Source organism: Macrosteles quadrilineatus, unplaced genomic scaffold (genome assembly GCF_028750875.1).
Source record: "Macrosteles quadrilineatus isolate MER2022 unplaced genomic scaffold, UCM_ALF_1.0 Scaffold_4__1_contigs__length_99947679, whole genome shotgun sequence".
NCBI lineage: Eukaryota > Metazoa > Arthropoda > Insecta > Hemiptera > Cicadellidae > Macrosteles > Macrosteles quadrilineatus.
Window position 1 is genome coordinate 41512079 of NW_026542597.1, and position 22221 is coordinate 41534299.

The window sequence follows — 22221 nt, forward strand, 5'->3', positions numbered from 1 at the left end:
TTCTGTTTTTAATTAATTGTAAACAGTTCATTATTTAGTAGCCTATCTTTATTTATTTATTTTGTAATCTCAACTAAGTAAACAGAATTCGCTGTTTTATTTTGATCGTATTAACCAACAGTCCAGCAAGATCGAATCCTGATACTCGAATCTCAAAATTAAAATTATTAACATGTTCAATTTGTTAATGTTACAAATAAATTAAGAGGCTACTTAATAATAAAATGTTTACTATTAAATTAAAACTGAATGAAGATAATTAATCATTCTCACTAATTTATGCATCTGACTAGGGGGTAAAATTCCGGGGGTAAAAATCCGGGGGTAAAATTCCGGGGGTAAAAATCCGGGGGTAAAAATCCGGCCCGTACATCTTCAGTTGTCTAAACGCTAGTTATATGGACAGGGGGTAAAATTCCGGTTTATATCGCTAATCTAATTAATCACGCTCTGACTACTTTCATTAGACTTCTAAATCCGCGGGGGTAAAATTCCGGCCGCGAATAAACTTTTGGCCACATTTTAGGTTTTGATAATTTGATGTGTTCTGATTAAATTCACAACCGTGAAAATATATGTTTAATTCCACGTTTAATCCATCGAGCTGATGTCGCGAAACTCAAAAGTTCGCGGCCGGAATTTTACCCCCTGGTTTGTGACGTCACGTTTGCCCAGGGGGTAAAATTCCAGGGGGATAAAAATCCGCTACCCCGTTTGGAGTAGGAAGTAGGAAGACGAATGAGTCATAGAGTCATACTTTATCTTCACAATCCTTCCACACTAACCAAATTTCTTTGTCAACAATAGATAATTACAATAAAATTGTTGCTGTGACTCTAAATTTAGGGTCCTTTTTCATTGTTTTAACTTGGACTAGATCTACAATAAAGCTGAACGTTTTGCTCCTTGGAAACAATCATATTTCACTCATATACATCAAAACGTACAAACTGGTTTGTCGATTACTCTAATCTAGTTCAGTGAATCAACTGTTTGTTATCACTCTTAGGGACATACCTAAAACCTTCTTCAGCTACATATTTATTCAGAGCTTAAATTGGAATAAATGTTTCATCTCATATGAGTTAGGTAAATGGGTTGTTCGGCTGTTATTAGGTTACAAAGTAGTTGAGTGCACCTGATACGGGTCAAGATGAGATAACAAGTGGAAAATTTACTCAATCATTCAAACGGTATTTAAGTACTGTACTTTGTAATGTATGTCACCTACATTGTTAATCTTCTGTTCTGATTTGACATTTAAAATGTCTACTGAATTTCATCAGCCTACCTTTTAGTCTATTGAACTAAAATGTGTAATGAAGAAGGATTTTACTCTTTGGTGTGTACATCATGTTTTTTTTATATGAAAACAACATTGGAATATTTCCCCATTGTTGTCCCTTGCTATAATTTTCCAATCAAATTGGGACATGTGGTTCATGGTTGTCCTGTCAAAATTTAATACACCTTTAACAGTTTTCAGCTTGTCCTATTTATGAATATTCATGAAAGGTGTCTCTCTCTTGCTAAAGGTCATTAATATTTAAAAAATAAATACTAAGGGAAACTCGTTTATTGAATATTGCTTCTGTCAAATGGTGACAGTTTGGTTATGAAGGATGTTAAAAAAAAACCTATTTTCACAGATAGAAGTCTGATTTAGGAACATTTAAACATTGGACGTATGAAAATTAAGTATGACATTTTTTACGTTTTGTGATAGTAAACTAGTACATTATTATATACATTTTGAAGATTTTCACACTCTGCTGCCGAGTCACCCTTGCACCTCACTGAAAAACTGCATGTTTTAGAATGTTACGTCAGCATATTCGGACACCTATATGAAAATTCCAATGGTTATTGAATTCAAATAACAAAATTAAAGTTGACTCCACAAAACGCAGCCTTTATAATATTTAAATGAAAACCAAGTGGCTGATTAGATTTTTTTAAGAGTACTCATTTAGTTAGAGGATATTGGAGCCCAGGGAATGTGTTAAGTCATGATCTCCAGGTTCCTCAGGTCAACTATTTGAACTTTATTCTATCCCTTTTCAAAAATTCCAAATACAGCTTTAGACACCAGGGTATTTTAATTTTTAATTTGTGTATATCCAAACCCCTGGCAGTTTTAACATTTTTTGTAAGGGAAAAGTTAGGGCAAATGTTTCTTACAAACAATTATTTGAAGGTTATGAGGACACTTTTAGTTTGCTCGGTAGTATATTTATGGCTTTCAAATTAAAGCAAGTGTCTAATTAAAAGTAAAAGAGATGATGCAAGATTGGTGTACCAAGGTCAAGTGAAAACAACTATGAATAAACAACAAAAATGTGTTTATAGATGTACCAAAGATTTTCCTCCATATTACTAAACTTAAGTTGGTAAACCCTAGATGTTGAGACTCTTACATTGCAGAAATAGTGTAAGTTACTTTAAAGTCAGTGTGTCTGATGTTTCAGGTATCGGGTTCGGCATGATCTACCTGCCGGCCGTCGTGTGTGTCGGGTACTACTTTGAGACGAAGCGGTCGCTAGCCACTGGCCTCGCTGTGTGCGGCTCTGGGTTCGGCACATTTGTGTTCGCCCCGGTTGCTACCACTCTGCTGGAGATGTACGAGTGGAGGGGCGCTCATCTGATCCTCGCAGGACTTATTCTCAACTGTGCTGTGAGTTCTCTTCCGTCTCGAGCTGTAGTTAGACCCCACACACTCCCTCCAACGCAAACATTATTTTTTTTTGCATTTTGGCTTTGAGCCGAATTATTTATGCCGCTTCGAGTCCGGGTACTAGCTGAACTGTGGCAAGATGAATGCTTATTTTGCAAAAAGTTAGAGATTTTTTTTATTTATATTGTTAGCACCAACATTTTTTTCTGTATTTATTTAGCACCAAAATAAGTACCAAATGAATTATGATAGAATTAGTACCCCCGTTTTTTTTTAATATATACATTGTATACCAACATATTAAATTGAAAGCTTCAACTCTCATGAATTCCTAAAGATTATTGATTTGAAAAATAACTTACCGTGTTTGTATTTTTGTGGTACTTGTCTGTTGTGTGGACGACTGTCTTTTTATTGTGGAAAAATATTTTGGCTCTGTATGGATTATTTATTGCTTGGAAGAACAATATTTAACTTTCCTTCCTTACTACAGTAGCTATAGCCTAGGTAAAATATTTTTTAATTTTTTTCTGAAAGCGGAAAACACTCAGCCAAACTTAATTTACCAGTATAATTATTTGCCAATTATTTTACCTTCAATTACTATTTAACACCTAATATAGCACATAGTAAAAGAGTTAAATTAAACATTTTAAGTGCAAGGCTCTTTTTGATTATGCAAATTTAATTTAATCATGGTACCCACACTGAATTCTTTGATTGAGTCCTTGGGTGAACCTTTAAAATGGAAATAGGTTGATTCTCAACTCCTCAAATTCATCATACTGTTCTTGATACTTTGTGACTTTGGAATCATATCTAATTCAAGAATGGCCTACGATTTGCTGCAGAATCGTGGTCATCTACCACGTTCATGGCAAAGTTATGATAACCGCCCATGGCAATATTGTGGTCATTTTCAAGATCTTGGCAAGATAAACGATTAAAAAAAGGCAATAGGCTATCTCAAATTTATTTTAAGAATTTTTTTTCTTTTTGATCTTTTTTGTCTTTAAAAAGCTAATTAGTTGAAGTTTTGGTACAAAAAATTTCACAATCACAAGTATAATATTACTTGAGGAATGTAAGGTCAAAATTGAACTATGCTAAAACCTGGTTCCACTTACCCCACTTCACCCTCCACAGGGTGTATTGTGAGGTACTATTCCATTCTTCCAAAAAGTTCCAAAACACTCAAATCCCATTAGAAACATGGCAATCCCCAATAATTTTAGGGTAAAACCCCTACTTTTAAATATTCCTGTTGCATTAAAAAATATACATATAATTTTGTATGAATACTGAATAGATAACTCTTAATATTTATGAATAAATCCTACAGTGCCTTTTCAAAATTGTGTGTATTAGGAGTAATTTATCAATCCTTCCTTTTTAATTAATTTGATCCAACTTGGTCTACAATTTGAACCACATTCGGTATTGAGAACAAAAGTATTTTTTTTTTATTAATATTAGATTGGTGATCCGTTTGGCTGTTTCCTGCCCGCAACGGCATTGTTGAGGTGTCGCTACTGCCGCTCGCTCATATGTACTGGTCCATTTGTCTCAAAAGTCTACTGCTACTCCCCCTTTGCAATCGTTACTCTTGTGTTCCTGGGCTAAGCCCTTGAGTATCAGTGCAGTATGCAATGTTGAAAATTATGTGAATACTATTATGATCTTAACAAACTGTGTACACATCGCCGATAGAAGTTTCAGTTTGATTGGGGGCCTTGTTTTACTGACCGTATCCTTATGGTTTTGACTCAAAAGTGTCCACTCAACAGAAAGTACCATTTTAATCACTCAGTAACAAAATTCTACCATTTTAAGTGAGATGTAACTTCAACTTAGAAAGGATAAATAAACTGTTAAAAATGTTGTAAAACCTGTTGTTGCTATTGTTGATTCTTTCTAACGATCTAACAATATTTCAAAAGTTCTTAAAACTCTTACAAACTAAAATTTCTTATGAAAATAACACCAAATATTGTCGATGTTGCTATATCTATGTCCTGAAAATGCTTTCGGCTTTAGTTATTTTGTATTTGAATAGTCTTTCTATTTGTATTAGGCTAAAATATTGAGCTACTCTAAACCCAATAATATTTAACCAAAAACCAACAAACGTTTGTACCGGTTGTTACGCATAGTAGATCGGCAATTAAACAATTATAAGCCTGAACTACACTAGGGTCTGATCACCTCTCGAGGTGGAAAAGAACTTGTAACACAGCTGGGAATGAGAACTGAGAGAATCAATTTGTTTTATTTAGTTTGTTAACTAATCTTCATTACTTCTGTCCATAACTGCATGTCACTAACCGTAAACATTAATGCACTAAACATCATAACCAAATTACTATGCACAAACTATTACTCTATCACTGTTGTCTTCCTCTTTTCAAATAGCAATTCATTTTCCTGTGTCTTTTTCTTTCTTATGGTTCCATCAAATTATTTCATTGTAGCTCATAAATTTGTAATAACAAATTAATAATCATTACTAGGCCTACCTCGATCTAAATTGAATTAACCTGATAACTATACTTTAGCTCTATCTTTTTTCCATTCCTAACATTATACACTATTATAACATCATGTTTCATCCGTTTTATGATAAAGCTTTGTAAATACTTTTATTGAAATATTTTTTGTCCCACTTTAACATATTAGTTACCTGATTACTTAGTTGCAAACAACTATTCTAATACTAAATGCTTGGCTTGTTTATTCTTGTTTTCCATTGCTCTTTGAATGCTTTCATGCTTTGCTTTAACAATATGCACATGCTTGAACTATAGATTGTAATGCTTAATTTTACTTAAGCTTATAAGGTGTTTGCAATTGTATATTTACTTTGTTACTGTCCATAATTCACTATTGCCTTGCCTATGTATATATATGCATTAGGGTGGGCCGATAAACAAATTTTTATTGCTCAAAGCTGTAATAACACAGAGAAGATATAAACTGTTGAAAAAAAGAACTTGAACAATTTTTTATCAAACTTGACCCAACACATTACTGGAAGATATTCTTCTACTTTGAATATTTATCCCTCCTTTTTTTGCCAGTGTAATTTGCAACTTTTCCGCACTATTACAAGTTTGGAAAATAAAATAGGTTTTCCATCCCATTCTAACGTAGGCTTATTTATTTTAATCTATAAAACACTGGTTTAAATTGAAAGTTATATGTTAACTCAGTGCTGGATTTAGGCCAAATTACTCGAGCGGCCCCCACCACTGTGGTGGAAATTCCCTGCAATACCATAAAATCGTGAACATCTCCCACGATCAAGGGGACATCGTCAATGTTGCCCACGATCGTGGATGAAATCGTGGACATCTCCCCCGAGCCGCTTCACGCGAACCTCATTCTCATACATGATCACAGATAATTTGTTAACACCTACCAACCCTAAATCAAGGAAATGTCATCACTGACTCCTGCAACTGCTGCTAAATCATGAACATTACCGGCAGGCCACAATCATGGGGACATCATCATCGTGACCTGCGATTGCAGATGAACTCGTGAAAATCAAACGATCATGAAGGCAACACTGTCATCGTCTCCAGGTGGCAAAATCATGAACATATCCCGCAGGCCACAAACATGGTGACATTATCATCGTCACCAGGATCTCTTGGAAATCGTGATACTCACCCTAAAAGAAAAGAATATCTTCACCACAATCATAGGGACATCATTATTGTCACCTTCAATCGTGACAAATTAATAAAAAAATGTTTTTTGTCAATCATTTGTGGCTCCCTTTTGCTTGCGGCCCTAGACTGTGGCCTAGTGGTAAATCCAGCACTGTGTATATATCTAGTTTTTTTTTTTTTAATTTGCAGTCATTGGTTATGTATGCTCTGAAATGTTGTGCCTTACCAAGAATATGCATTCTAACATTGTTTGACGGAGTTTGTAACTGTACCTCTGTTTTCAGTTTTAATAAAAGCAAAATTTGTAAAGGTTAACAATTTATTAACACTTACAATAATGTTGAAACCATATTTTCTAAAAGCTGGGATGGTTTTAACAAACATTGATGTAAATTTTATGTTTGTAGATAACTTTATTTTTGATTAAAACTAGTAGTTTTCGTGTTGAAACAGTGTTGACAGTCGTAAATAAAGGTTGTTAACAACTCTTTGTTCTGGATAATAATATTAATATGTATTTCATGGTTCTGTCCGTCTGGTTTGCTGCTTTTGTTTCTTTAATCGTGTAGAAAAGAGTTATCACTGTTTTTGAGTTATATAAAATATGTTTATTATTTATAGCCAAACAGCCTTCATTTCATAGTCAAATTGATAACATTTCACTGATTCAGGTAAGGTAAGTACCATTCGACTGATGTAAATTTAAAATTTTTATCTTTTTTTTCTTATGTGTGATTGTTGTGGTTTGTTTTTAAGTTAAATATTGCTAAAAAAGTAAAATTTAAATAAAACACACAAATACCGGGATAACTGTCAGGAGTATCAGGTAATAAAGTTTTGGTTTAAAGTAAAGACTATATTTTCAGTATGTGGTTGAAAATAAAACCTTTTAGGTCCAAAACCATTGATCGTGCAACCAAAACTAGGATCTTGTGACAGTAATCCAGGTGTATTTTACTTTATGTGCCTTTATGTTCCTGAGTTCATCGTCGGTGATGGCAAGTTTGTTTATGTATTATCAACCAAAATCTTACGCTTTCATCGCTAACTATTTATCCATCACTACCCCTTTGTCTTCATTTCTCTAAACCCATTATCTCTCTAAAAGTCTACTAAAATGTTCATAAGAAAACACCTATCTGTTCAATAACTTGTTTGTTTGTTGTAGATAACTTCTCAATTCTATAATCTTCCAAACGATTTCCACAAAAGCATTCTGTTTGCAACTCAGTTTATGCATGAGCTCTGCCTTTGTAAATCTTTTCTTTTTTGTTTTTGCTATTTGTATTTATTTACCTTTCGACTCAATGTTTTGTGTTCTGTTTCTTAGTTAGGCATTTTCAAGTTCAAGTTTCATTATGTACAGTTAGGTTGTTCACTGTATTCTAACAAAAAATGCATTTAATTTAATTTAATTTTTTTCTGGCGATTTTCCAAAGCCCAAAGTTGTTTAGCTCTGCAGTGAGACGATGAGTGTTTGACAGGTGTTTGGAGCATTGATGCGGCCGCTGGAATTCCCCAAGGAGGGCCCGAACTGCAAGCCTCTATTGCTGCGCATGGCTGATGAGAAACGCTTCCAGATGGAGAGAGGCAGTATAGGAGGCTCGTACTTCATAGTGCAGCTGCCGGACGGGTGGGTACTTCAATATACCAATCATTGGAAAGTGTTACAAGTTTCCAGGTTCAATACAAAACATAATATGTGTGTTCCATATAATTCACAGACGTTTTATCCCAATCAGCCAAATGTGTTCTCCAATTGGCTGGATACCCGGGATAGTATTTAAGGACGCCTAGCTTATTTTTATGTTTAAATATTGTGTAACCTTTTCCGTAATAGGTAAATTGGAGGCCTCTGATCTTTGACTGTTGATAGAACTATATATTCCATCCCTATGTTAAAGTTGTCGCCAGTTTTTTAAATCAAAATTGGAGTAGTTAATGTGAGCCACTGACAAATTTTGCTGATCTAATTACAGTAGAACCTCATTTTAAGCGAAAACGGGTTAACCGTAACGGTTCCATAAATTAATTCAGGGTTAAAATATAAGTACAATACGTAATATGTAAAAAGCGAGTTGTAGCGCCGAGTCCCTCTCTCCTTAGAAAGGGGCTTTTCTAACCCATTGTAACATTTTTGTAGCTGAAATAAAATACTGTATTTTAGGCTATTTTTAGCATATGACCGAAAAATAGGTCATCCGAAACGGCTCCCCCCCTTTATTTCGATTAACCAGGGTTCTACTATAAATAATTTCTATTAAACGAATACACAAGCCTTTTTACCAAATCATACTAATGAAATGACTTATTGTAAGCTATAGCATCTGTTTTGACCCATAACCTTGGTCAACAACAACAAAAATAAGGTAGAAAATATAATTTTTGAAACTAGCCCATTCTGTGTCTGGTTAACACAACTATGTTTTTTTATTATTTTTAATACAAATTGGCTACAGCTGGCCCATATAGATGAGACGTCCGTCTACCTTAGTATTCAATAGTCAATGCTCTGATGTACAAAATAATATAAAAAAGAGTCCTAGTCATATCAAAGATCTTAAAATGTGTAATATTAAAGGCAATTCGTTTAAATGGGTAGCATATAAGATATTATTGTTGTAGCCTTGAAAAGCCATTTAATTGTTGTTTCTATGACAGTTCAATGGAGAAGAGAATGAAGATGCCCATCAATGTAGACCCTGGGGTACATTCCAGCTTCAACCTGGACCAGTTAGTCCCTGGAACACCCATCACACCAGTGCCTACCATGGCTGTTCTGCCTACCATCACAGAGGCTAAGGTATTTTTAATTTGTGTTTATCCATCATGTCCATTTATTACGTTTTCTGTAAGAAAAACTGTGGTCTTGTTTCCATCTAACGTACACCTTTTTTAGCAATTAATTTTGCTCAATGATAAATAGCATCTGGTTCCAGTATGAATCTTACTTGAAATCGAACAAGCGACATTCAGATTTGAAGGCGAGCACTATTATAACCACTTGGCTACCCACAAAATGATTGAATGTGTGAGAAAATATGGTACAAAACAATATGGATAATGTGGTATGGATTCAGTTTCATCCTAGACCAGAAAGTTTTGAGATATCTCTCTAAACTGTAAAATTAATAGTGTAAAACTATATTTCACTTTAATTCATAGTTTGATCCTTAAATTTATTTTGGTAGTTTTTTCTATAATAAATAGTAAAAAATATTTTCAATATTAAATGTTATTTCAGATTCCTGAACAAAGTGGTTCAAGCGGAAATTCAGAGAGTGGAAGCGCGCCAGACCTGAAATCTGGCGATGCACAATTGAAAAAAGACAAGAAAATCGAAGAAAAGAAAAAATCAGAGGAGGAAATCAAGGAGCCTAGACTAAAGAAAACTTCTCTGACGGAGTTTCAAAACCGCCAAGCTGGAGCAATTCCCAGAAACGCGTCACAGCCCGCCTTCACTAGTTCTACACAAGGTCTTCCAAAAAACGGGTCTGTACCGTTCTTTGACAGGATTCGCAAGACGAGCCAAGGAGAACGTTACAAGCCGACGTTGCAAGCAATCAGAGTCTCTCGGGGGAACATGAACTCTAACGGAGATGTTCGCAAATCCCTCCACCTGCGCCTGTCCACGGCATCCGTCGTTGGCAGCAAGAACAACAATACCGATGACATGGGCATCTCTAAAACAGATGTGAGTTTCTTAGAATACTAATTTGATTTGTAGTGTTTTTAATCAGTGTTACTCTTGGTAATTGATTTGGCCTATTCACTACATCAGATCATCACTTATTACATTCGTTGGCCTTTCCACCAATTACACCAGTGTATTTAAACTGGTGAAGGATATTCTTGTACCCTAAAATATAGTGGTTTTATGTTCTCCACCACTAGTAAATCCTTTGTTCATGTGATTGGAATGTTAATGTTAACAAACGCATTTTGTGTTACTTCTCTTGACATGAAAACAATTGAAGGAAAAATCATAGTATTTTTTTTCTTTACACTAATTTTACTATGAAAAAGTAAAAAATATTACATTTTTAAAGTACTTGTTTTTTAGGTGTCTAAAACCCTGGATCAATAGCCTAAATTAATTTATTACCAACCATTAAAAATTAATATTATTAAGATTAACCATTTAAAAACTAAAGAGACAGCTCAATTATAGGCAGAACACAGTGAGAACTGATTCCACCTCTCTTTTTATAAAGCATTTTTTTGCACTAACTAACTTACCAACAGTGCATAAACATCATCTTTATCACAAAACCTCATATTCGTAAATGCTAGTCATTATTGGTGGTGAGATTGTGGATTGATAATCTATAAAACTCCATTCACCTACACCATCTTTTGTTCTACAGATGGATGCTGAGAGCATGATGATGTCCCGTATCAGTATCCAGGCAAGGAAGGAGTTGATCCGTCCACTGTCACGCAAGGACATCTTCTACTCCGGCTCTGTGATGAACCTACCCGAGTATCAGAGTCAGCGGTCGCTCGCTGGTTACCGTCAGAGTGTGCTGTCTCTGCCTCAATACAGCACCAACCGAGTCAATGATGTTGAGAGAGGCCAATGTAAGTTGTACTTTGGGAGAATCTATAGGTCAACATTAGAATTTCATGTAAAAGTTGAAGAGTTTGAAGATAATTTAATGGATGTCGACATTGATGATTTTTAAATATTCGTCCACCAAATTGGCGATTTGTTTGGGAAATGTAAAAATAAACAATCTGCTACACTCTTTATGTATTTATATTTATTTTGTGTGTTTTCTTTTCAATAAATTTTTTTTACCTTTTGATAGGGAACGGTCGAAACTCTGGTTTTGTTACCATCTAACATTGACCTATTCTTTAGATAGCATCATTACTCATTAGTTCATAGCCCATTGACGATTCCTGGGTCTCTTGCTTAGAATCAAGCCAGCAACTCTTGATATCTTGATATCTCACATTGTCCTTCTTGTTGAGCACCACTAGCCAATCAAGTATAGAGGATCCACATGTTAATTATAAAACAAGGGAAACAAAAGACTGATTGAATAAAAAAGCACTGTGAAATAACAAACATTATAATAATTGCTGCAGACAAACCATTCATGGTTTTGTAGCTAAATTTTATTAGCTTGTAAGTTTGTTAGGTTAGGTTAGGTTAGGTTAGGTGCGCGCTGTAACCACTAGACAAGCCGATACATTTTGTGGACAAAAGAAGACATAATCTCGTTTGGAAATCCAATAAAATATCAACCATAAAAATGTTTAAAATTATTCATGTGCTTTGGTTTTTGTTTTGCCAGCGGACCTTTGCCCGTGCCTGACGATGCCAGACTCCGTCAAGTCAGTGTTACAGTCTATGCTGGACTACAGCTTGCTCAAGAACCCAGTGTTTCTATTGATAGGAATCAGCAATGTCTTCGGCATGGCTGGCCTCTACGTTCCTTTTGTCTACCTGGTCGACACAGCTATTAAGGAAGGGGTTAGTAATTTTATATGTTTGCTTTATGAATCTTAAATTACTGTTTATTTTGGGATTGTTTGGCCACAACTCTAAAAAAAGTATTGACAAAACTTAAATGTTGGTAATGCTAAATTATTAGGGGAATATATCTAGGTCTCAAGCATAAATCCTGATTGGGTACAATATCCTGTCCATAAGTTTAAACTAATCTTTGTTCTAATTCATTGCTCATAATATTTCCTCCACACATATAAATGTTTGACAAACATGGTATTCAGGAGGTGATTGCATTGGTTAACTAGTTGTAAGGCTTACCAACTTTCAAATGTTTTTTTTTATTATATCATCTCTTGAAGACTAAAAAATTCATCTCCGTTCTAATTGTAGAGACCTACCATGGAGAATTGGCTGTCAGGTCAATGCGGTTGGAACTAGAAACCAAGGTTCAAAGTAAATAATTGAGTTGATAGGATCTTTCTAAACAGTATAAGCCTATGGAATTTCCTAACCCTTCTTTCTTGGTGCTACGATTTGGGATATTAATTGAGATTTCCTTTACTATCCTGTCATGTACCACATTCTGAAGTGTTTGTCAATTGTTTCAGGGTATAGAGGAGCAGAAAGCATCGTTCCTGCTTAGTATCATCGGCATTACCAACACTGTAGGTCGTGTCTTCTGCGGCTGGGTGGCTGACTTTCCCTGGGTCAATTCTCTTCTCCTTAACAACTTGAGTCTTGTTGTTACCACCATTGCTGTCTTCTGCTTTCCTCTCTGCACCACCTACACCCAGTATGTGATTGTCTCCGTTGTCTTTGGCCTCTCGATATGTGAGTTACTTGTTTTTTAATTTCTTGTTTAAGAAAAATATTGAACACTCTAACTGTTTCTCCTTACTTAGTAGCACTGTATTGTGATATTAATTTGCTTATCTTGGATGATCTGATTCATCCTATGTTTGGATACCCACAACTCCACTATTGGGTAAGGCAATAAAGTTGACCTTGTGTGAAAGACAATTTCTAAGGCCCGCTCAGAATTCATATAACAAAAAAATTATCATTTCCAACTCAATTTTTCAAACTTAAGTATTTAACATTAACTTTCATTCAAACATTGAATAAAGCCTTAAAATTTATCAAAGATACTGATACAGTGTCGGGGACCAGAGATATCATCTACATTGGCTTATAAGGCATCCCTACCGGGCAGTGAGTTCGCCATCCCTTTTGCCTATGCATTACTGATACGTTGATACTTAATGTGATTTTAATAAAACACCCCTTAATTGTTATTTTAATTTAACCCTTAGAGTTCTAGGCCAATAATTTGTATTTTGTAAGACTTTTTTGGTTTACCTTTTGAACTAGGGCTAGTCGGACTTGTAGGGCTTTAATAATCAAAAGACACATCTTGGTTGCTCGACATCTTGGTATATTCTGAGCAAGAGCCATCGGCCCAACGCATGGAGTAATACATAAAATAATAAGAAACTTGCAAGTCAGAGTTGATCATGTACTATATAAAAACATTAATACATCTCCCTTCTTTTGAAAACAAAATTAATATGTTGATTTTACATACAAAAATAAAACTTCACTTGATAATACAAATAAAACATGTCAGATCAAATTAAATGAAAATTTTTACTTAGGGCCTAATAAAACTGATGTCTTACAATTAACATTTTAGACAGAGACAAACATTATTGAGAAAATAGATTGAAAATAAACTTCACTTTTCAAAACTTAAAACTAATAACTGAATAGCCTACTTTAGATTTCTTAGGCAGAATAAAATTTAAACAGGAAATATAAAACTTAAATAACAAAAATAAAAACTTCAACCTTACAAATTAAGTTTTTTGAGAGGCTTGACAATCCTACCTGATCTTGTTTTCCAATGAACATCTTCTAAGCCAGCAGGATTAGGGTTTAGGCTAGCAGGGTTAGGGTTAGGTTTGATAGGACTAGGCTGCCTCACGGGACTCAGAAGTTTAGTAGGACTAGCTGGCTTTACAGGACTACGAGGATTCACAGGACTATTTGGTTTCGAAAGACTCAAATGTTTGGTTGGAATAGGCTCAGAGTTTGAACTACCTAGATTTTTAGAATGTTTTAACACTACAGCAGGTCTAACATGTGAAGAGGTTAACCTAACGTTTTGATTGTAAGAAGCGTGTAAAAACAATGGCTTAACGTGAATTCTATTTCTTACATACAATCTGCCAGAACATTTGAGAACATACGATCGGTTACTTCCAGGTTTATAGCCTACAACTGTACACTCAATCCATTTATCATCCTTCAATTTCATTACGGCAGTTTCACCTAATGCTAACCTACTTAAAGGCCTAGCCTTTTTGTCAAAATAACGTTTCTAGATACTTTGTCTATCTAGAAGATGATTCCTAACATCCTTACACACTTTAGGCTTTAAAACATCTTCAGTACAGGGTAAAATACCTCTTAGTTTACGGTTATACAATATTTCACCAGGCGAGGGAATCTTATCTGAAATAGGAGTATTCCTGTACTCTAGCATAGTTAAAAACAAATCCTTTTTATCATGAACAGCTTTAATTAACATTTTCTTTAACGTCTGAACTACTCGCTGTACCATTCCATTTGCTTGTGAATGCAATGGAGAAGAAGTTGTGTGAGTAAAACCCCAAGTTTTAGAAAAATCCTGAAATACGCTAGCTGTGAATGGCGTGCCGCCATCTGAAAATGCAATTTTTGGAATCCTATGTCTACTAAAGGTTGATTTTAACTTACTAATCACTGTGAGTGATTTCATGTTTGATTGGGAGAACACTTCAGTGTACTTAGAATAAAAATCTATGACAATCATGTAGGACGGACCCTTAATGTCTGAAAAATCAATACCAATTTTTTCCCAAGGGAGGAAAGGGACAGAGTGTGGTTTCAAAGGTTCCTTACGATTGTTGTTAGAATGCAAAATACAAGTTTCACAGGAAAGAACCGTGTTTTCAATTTGAGTGTACATACCTGGCCAAAAAATCATTCCTTTAGCCTCAAAATAGTTTTGTTTACACCACAGTGTGTATACTGTAGCCATAGATAAAACATACTCGCTTAGTAGATTTCTCATCCTTATGGAACAGCTGAAGACAATTTTATTGTTAGTTCTGTACGGTTTATGTAGAGGTCGTGTTTTGTTTACAATTTGTTTCCCGTTGTTACAGCCATTTAAAACCTCGTTTAACCAAGTAATACGATCTAATCATAAACAATAACTTGTCCCCTAGTTATATAACCAAACAGTAAAGCACAAATCAAGAAATTAACCCTAAAATAATAGAAGTTTCGTCGACACTAGCGCCCAGTGTCACCGTACATGAACTAGACACAAAAAACGTTCTTCAAAATTTACAATGGGATGAGAAGTCTACTTGTGTTGGTTAGTTTAGCCTAGCTAACATTTCTTGTCTCATACATTTGGGAATGACAATAGCTGTACCTCTTAAGATTAAATTCTCACAGAGACAATTCATCTTTCAAACACCAATAATGTCTTATAATTTCTGGAGTTTATTTCTTGTGCATAGGCCATCCTTTAAGAATGAAATGTTTAAGCAATTTTAACTCATCGTCAGTATCAGTTAATTCAGTTAGCTTAGACAATTGTTCATCACTTACACTAAGATTATCAACTATGGCACATACCTGAGCATCAATATCATCGGTAATTAAATTTAAGTCATCAGAACTATTTTAACAGGCCCTTGATAAGGTATCAGCAATGTGAAGATCTTTACCTCTTTTGTACACTAACTTAAAATTAAAATTGTACCTCTGCAATCTTAACAACATTCTTTGAAGATGAGGTGGACACAGCTCAAAACTCTTTTTTACAATGCTTATCAAAGGCTTGTGATCTGACACTACAACAAAAGATTGCAAACCAAACACATATTGATGAAAACACTCACAACCATACACAACAGCAAGAAGTTCTTTCTCAATTTGAGAATAATGTTTTTGAGTGTCGTTAAGCGACTTACTTGCATAAGCTACAGGCAAACAATTCTGTAAAAGTACAGCACCAAGACCATCTTTACTACTATCAACCGATAGAACAACTGGTTTCTCTGAATCAAAAAAACAGGAGGCTTTATTAGTTGCTGATTCAAATTACTAAAAGCTTCATCATGAACTTTTGACCAACTAAATTCAATATTCTTTTTCAATAACTCTCGCAAAAGCGCAGTATGCTGAGACAAGTTTTTTACAAACTTACCAATGTAATTTACTAGGCCTAAAAACCTCTATAGAGATTTTTTTGTCTTTGGGGACTTCCATTTCACTAATTGCTTTTATTTTACTTACATCAGGTGTTATGCCTTTACCAGAAATCTTATGGCCTAAATACTTGAGCTCACTGATAGAAATTTTACATTTTGATTTATTCAACTTTATGTCTGATCTTAACCTAAGGAACAACTTTTTGAGCCTTGTATCATGCTCAGCGTGGTCTTTACCCCAACAAATTATGTCATCTATATATACAGATACACCTTCTAGGTCTTCCAAGAGATGAGACATTTTCTCTTGAAAAATTTCACTGCTTGAAATCAAGCCATATACAAGTCTTAAAAAGCGGTAGTGCCCAAAAGGAGTATTAAATGTACAAACTTTAGAACTTTTCTCACTAAGCTTTATGTGGTAAAAAAAACCATTCTTTGTATCAAGCATACTGAAAACAGTAGCACCAGAAAGTTTACTAACAATCTCGTCAAAGGTTGGAATGTGAAAAGGTTGTCTAACAATTACTTCATTTAAATCTTTAGGATCGATACATAACCTAATATCGCCATCTTTCTTACTTACAATAACAATTGAATTTACCCACTCCGATACCTCAGAACTACATACCTTTTTAACAATGCCTAGTTTTTCTAATTCCATCAATTTAAGTTTCAACTTAGGCTTAAGTGCAAAAGGCACTTTTCTAGGTGAATGAACAACTGGATTGGCATCTGGTTTCATGTAAATATTATGATTACCTTTAATGCAGCAAACACCTGTAAAAATGTCACTAAAACTTTCCAGTAGGTTGTCACTTCGAGATTCATTAATCTTCTTGATGAGATTGAGCGCAACGCTTGAGCTTGAACCAAGAATACACGGCGACGTGGTCCTAACCACATAAAAGTCTAGCCTATGCTTAGGCGCATCTTCATTTAATGCCACTTGCAAGGTACACTTGCCAAGTACATCCAGGTTTTGACCTGAATAAGAGGTTAACCTTGTCACAGTTTTAACAAGATTATTCCTGTCAATTTCTAGCAAACTGAAAGTATCACGTTGGCTTGAGCGCCAACGCTATCAATTTTAAGCATCACTGGCAAGTAGTCGTCAATAAGTAGGCGAACCGTCCAGTCTTTACACTCACTCATTTGTGACTCGACACTACCTAAAAATAGTTCCTGACTATCCTCTGGTACGTCTAAGTCATTACTGTCAGCAACAGCATCATCGGAATTTCGAGACGGACTGTCTTAAATGACACTGACTTGCAAAATGATTTAATTTATTGCATTTCAGACAAGTTTTGCCCCTCGCTGGACAATGATCACCTTTGTGTGCGTAACCGCAGCTAAACGTAGCTATTACCGTAGGTCTCATGGTAAGACTTAGGCCCGGGACCGATTTACTTTTTCATTTTGATGTCCCCAGAGGCCAAAAACACCACTTGTTCAAATTTTTATATATGTATAAATATATATATATATATGTGTCCGTGAACACGATAACTTGAGTAATTTTTATCCGATTTTGATGAAATTTGGTTTGAAGGTGTAAGGCGGGATAAACTTGAATGAGTTCGCGATCCAGCATGATCGGACCATGGGAACAGGGTTTTATGGGGGGTTTTATGTGGTAAAAATTGGTTTTTCTCACTTTTGACCCTCAAAACACAAAATTTCCCAATTTTTCTCTAAACCTTCTTAAAAAGCTTAAAAAAACAAACAATTCAGTATATCAAAGTGTTTTTGTACGGTTATTGGTTACGGAGAAAACTAAAAAAATGGAAAATTTAAAATTCCCATGTTATTCTTATGGAGAATATTGTAAAATGTTGTAGTTTGCTTGTTTATGGATATCTTTTGATCAAACATGGCAAATATATTCATTTTATACTAAGCAATAATTATTTTACTTAAAACACACACTTTATTAGTTTCCTTGTAGCAGCAAACCTAGGTACTCGTTAAACCTAATGTTATTTAAATAGATCAATTGAAAATCAATTCAGCCAAATGGAAATTCGCTTAGGCGTCAGGTTTGCTGCGGCGGGGGTATTTACTTTTAGGCTTTCCAAACCTATCATGTTGAAAAGAATTAGGCTTACTGAAGGTAGGCCTATTAGATTTAGGAACCTGCGAAATAGGTTTCCGCTTAGCAGAGTTTGCAGTTTGGTGTTGAGGCGTACCTCTTCTGTCCACACAGATACGGTCCAAATCGGCAGACCCACTCACCCCACTGGTACTGCAATTACCCTCTAGCTGTGTCTTGGTGATTTCTGCAGTCCTACATATGTCTAGGGCCTTAGAAAGGTCTAAATCTTTAGTTCTTAAAAGGCGATCTTTAATGGCAAGATCTTTAATACCTAAAATGACACGGTCTCTAATCAAACTATCTGTTAGATCACCAAAATTGCAAGTTGAGCTTAAGTCCATAAGCTCGGTAACATAACTGTCTATTTTCTCGTCAGGTTTCTGTTCTCTGAGAAAAAATTTAGTCTCTCATATGTGACATTCTTTTCTGGCATGAAATAGTCATCAAACTTTTTCATTACTTTGTCAAGTTTGTACTTGTCACCATCGGTTTCAAACACAAAATTATTGTATATTTTTAGAGCCCTATCTCCGACTATTGCACAGAAATTAGTAATTTAGATCAGCACAATCTGTCGGTGGCTCACATCATCTGCGATGATTTTGATAACAAATCTGGCTAAAAATTTAACATGGGGATAGAATGCCTAGATGCAGGTCACCAATGGCCGTTTTGCTATATTTTTTTTAAATAAGTAATTTTTAACTACTTCCTCTCTATATCCTTTGGATATTTATAACAACGATATATCGTTGCATAGCACTCAAAGGGTTAATAAACTTATGTTTTTGTTGACAGCTGCTTATATCTCCCTTACGTCCATCATCCTCGTGGACTTGCTGGGGTTGGACAAGCTGACCAACGCCTTCGGTTTGTTGATCCTGTTCCGTGGAGCGGCAGCTATCGTAGGGTCGCCTGTGGCCGGTATGATCTACGACGCAACGCTTTCTTACATGTACCCATTCTTCATGGCTTCTGGATTTTTCCTGTTGGCGACAATCGCGTCGTTTGTCGCTCCGCTGCTCAAGAGCTGCGTGCCACAGGAGGAGCCACCGGTCATCTTAGACGCGCTCACACCCATAGATGAAGACGAGGAGGAGGAGGGTGAGGGCGATGAAGATCACAACATCCCTGAGATCGTAGAGACTGCGCCGAGCCCCGTGGGTGGACAGCCATCCAAGCCTACCATTGAGATCAAACAAATCGAGTCTGTCTTGTAGAATGTATGTTTCTGTTGTGGGAGCTTTTTCCCCCTTTTTACTTCGGATGATCCAACTAGAGGTCACCTCCTCTAAATTGTTTTTACAATCAACAGGAAATATCATTTAGGCGCTCAATCTTGCTTTTTAAAGATAAAGTGGTACATTTGAAAAAATTTATGTATTTATTTTCTTGTATCGAATACTTTTTACACCTTGAATATTAGTTGTTTCATTCATTATCAATTTGCTAAAAGCAATGTTTGAATCGAAAATCAACTAGCAAGATAGGTAAGCTGTCCCTATTGGTTCATGTTATTCTGTAATAGCATTTCTATATGTTTTAAATATTAGTTATTCTTACGTATTGAGTAAAGTGTCTAACACTAATAAATAGTTTACTACCTCCATTATAGTTAAACTACCTTAACTACAAAATTTGTTTATTAACTAGTCCCGTTATGTAATTATTAGTATTTTATATTTTTATTTATGTTCTCATTACTTGAATAATGTTAGGTCTGTTTTTAGGCCGTTCAGGGTTAATCGTGTGTATATTATACATTTTAGTTTTCATATCAAATTTAGAGTTAAGGCATGACAAATTACTTTATATGAAACATTAGGCCATGTATTTGTTCACCTCTATTATTAAGACTGTCACAAATACAAATAAGTTAACCTTACTTTAAGTAGAGCATAACATTTGTCGATTGATCAGTACGCCATAATAATGTGGATCGTTTATTTGGATTGTGATTGTGCGAGAACAAGTTCTGTAGTAAAGATACTTGAAGCACACCTGAACTTGACTATCTGTGATAATCTAATGTCAGCAACTTCTTCTTGTCAGGCTGAAGCTCGCCTTTAATTAATGCTCACTTAAAAATTGTGTAACTTGAAAATTATTATGTAGTATTTTTCAAATTGCCTTAATGGAACGTTTTGAGAATGTAAGTAAAGTGTCAACCATATTTTTCATGGTATGAAATACGTTAAGGTATCGCATGAATTTAGTGTGATAAGATCACTTTAATGTAGAGATAAACTCTATTTTAAACATATATTTTATTGAATTTCCAAATTCAAACTATATTACTAACCTGACAAGTGAAGGAGCTGGATGAAATGTATGTATGGTTGGAAGGCTACTAGTTAATTGCTGTGTACATTGAATGTTGTCTTTGAACACAAGACTCATCAATTTGAGTTCGTCCAAAAGCAGAAGCGTTAATTTTGTGGTTTTTTTTGGTGTGCAAAAGTGAGTGTGAAGGTGCCATCGAACTATTAAAACAATTTATGAAAATGTGTATCTATGTGTTTAGTGATAACATTTTTATGACAATAATTTTATTTTGTTTTGAATTACTCTATGTAAATTTTACAGTGTTTGTGTTAGCACAAATAGTTATCGTTTACATATTAGATGTACCTTATCTTTTAGCTTTATTTATTGTATTATCTTAACTGGTGTTTGAGACATTTTCTCTTCCATTGTCAAAGATTTGTTTTAATAATAATTTTTTTACTGAGTTTAAAATTTTACTATTGAATAAATTGGGCCAAGCGAGTTAATGAAGAGATTTTTGTATAAATATTTTTCTAGCAATTCAGCTTTCTACCGAGCAAGGTTAGTTGAACAAAAGCCTGCAAAGCTTGAACAATTTTTGCATCACTGAGTAGAGTAAGAATGTTTAGTAAATTTATATTTTAATGTGAACTTGTACAAGTCTCCAGTTACCATAGATATTTTAACCGCTGAATGTTGCCATAGATTTACTATTTGGACCTGTTTTACTATATCCAGTTAGCGAGGGATAATTATAAAAATACCTACGCAAAATGTTGCTGGCTTTTAGCTATGAAAATGTCCTAACGGTATATTTTCCGATTCCCCGTAATTTTTATAAGATATAACCATTTGAGGTCCTAATCACTTGTAGCCTTAGAGAATTTAAAACAATTAAAGCTGTTGTTGTTGAAAATTGTAAATACTTGGCAGTTGAGCTTTGATCTCATAAACCAAATTGATTTAAAACTAAGATAGGAGGAATATTTCTTGACCGCTGAATTTACTGATTCTTAATAATTCTTGTATATAGTTAACGAGATGTACATTATTCCTAATGTAAGTACTTAGCGTAAGGTTGGCTCCAGCTCGTGTATATAAGCCAGTGTACAAATATGTAAAGGGAAGCTGAATTAAGAATGTCTGCTTCTCTTATTTTTATTACTGTTGTTGTATTGATGTCTAAGGATGCATTTGACTTTGAATTTTTGAACTCTAATGCTTCATGCTGAAGTAGTTGGGTTTTGTGGAGTTCACTAATTCACAGGCCAATAGAAGCGATTCATCAGGGTTTAGAGTCGAAAACATTCAATTCTAGATATTATTTATCTACAAAATTTATGGCAATAAGATTGTGTAGGTGTCTAAAATTAAAACAACTAGAGTTTAAAGTGTTCATATTTCTTTAAAACACAAACATATTCAAACCATATCCTTCTCCTATTTTCTCTTCTTGCAATTAAATATCTATTAATGTCGATGAACCATTTTAACAAACTTTTTAGTAAGGTTTTAATCATCTTAATATATAAAAGGCAAAGCCCTCACTGACTGACTGACTGACTGACTCACTCACTCATCACTAATTCTCCCACTTCCCATTTACCTAGGAGGCTGAAATTCGGTACACCGATTCTTTGGGCATTAAATAGGAAAACTAAGTAGTTTTTATTCTGATCGGAGTTTCGGGCTCCGCCCCAGTGGCTCTGGAGTTTCCCATGTTAACCTTATGATTTTCATATTTAAAAGGAATTTCTTAACAGCTGTTTCAATTAAAC

The 22221-nt window shown here is 34.8% G+C and overlaps 1 protein-coding gene across 5 annotated transcripts in view; it reads left to right on the plus strand.

The window, feature by feature from the left end:
- LOC128991293 (monocarboxylate transporter 4) overlaps positions 1-21834 on the plus strand; it is an 86327-nt gene extending 64493 nt beyond the window's left edge. For all 5 annotated transcript variants that reach the window (XM_054414064.1, XM_054414063.1, XM_054414066.1 and 2 more), the window contains 8 exons: positions 2469-2674; positions 7833-7981; positions 9010-9151; positions 9593-10042; positions 10716-10929; positions 11652-11830; positions 12418-12640; positions 18974-21834. In XM_054414064.1, the coding sequence (XP_054270039.1) occupies positions 2469-2674; positions 7833-7981; positions 9010-9151; positions 9593-10042; positions 10716-10929; positions 11652-11830; positions 12418-12640; positions 18974-19395 (1985 nt within the window). In that variant the 3' untranslated portion in view covers positions 19396-21834. The remainder of the gene's footprint in view (positions 1-2468; positions 2675-7832; positions 7982-9009; positions 9152-9592; positions 10043-10715; positions 10930-11651; positions 11831-12417; positions 12641-18973) is intronic.
- The last annotated feature ends 387 nt before the right edge of the window (positions 21835-22221 follow it).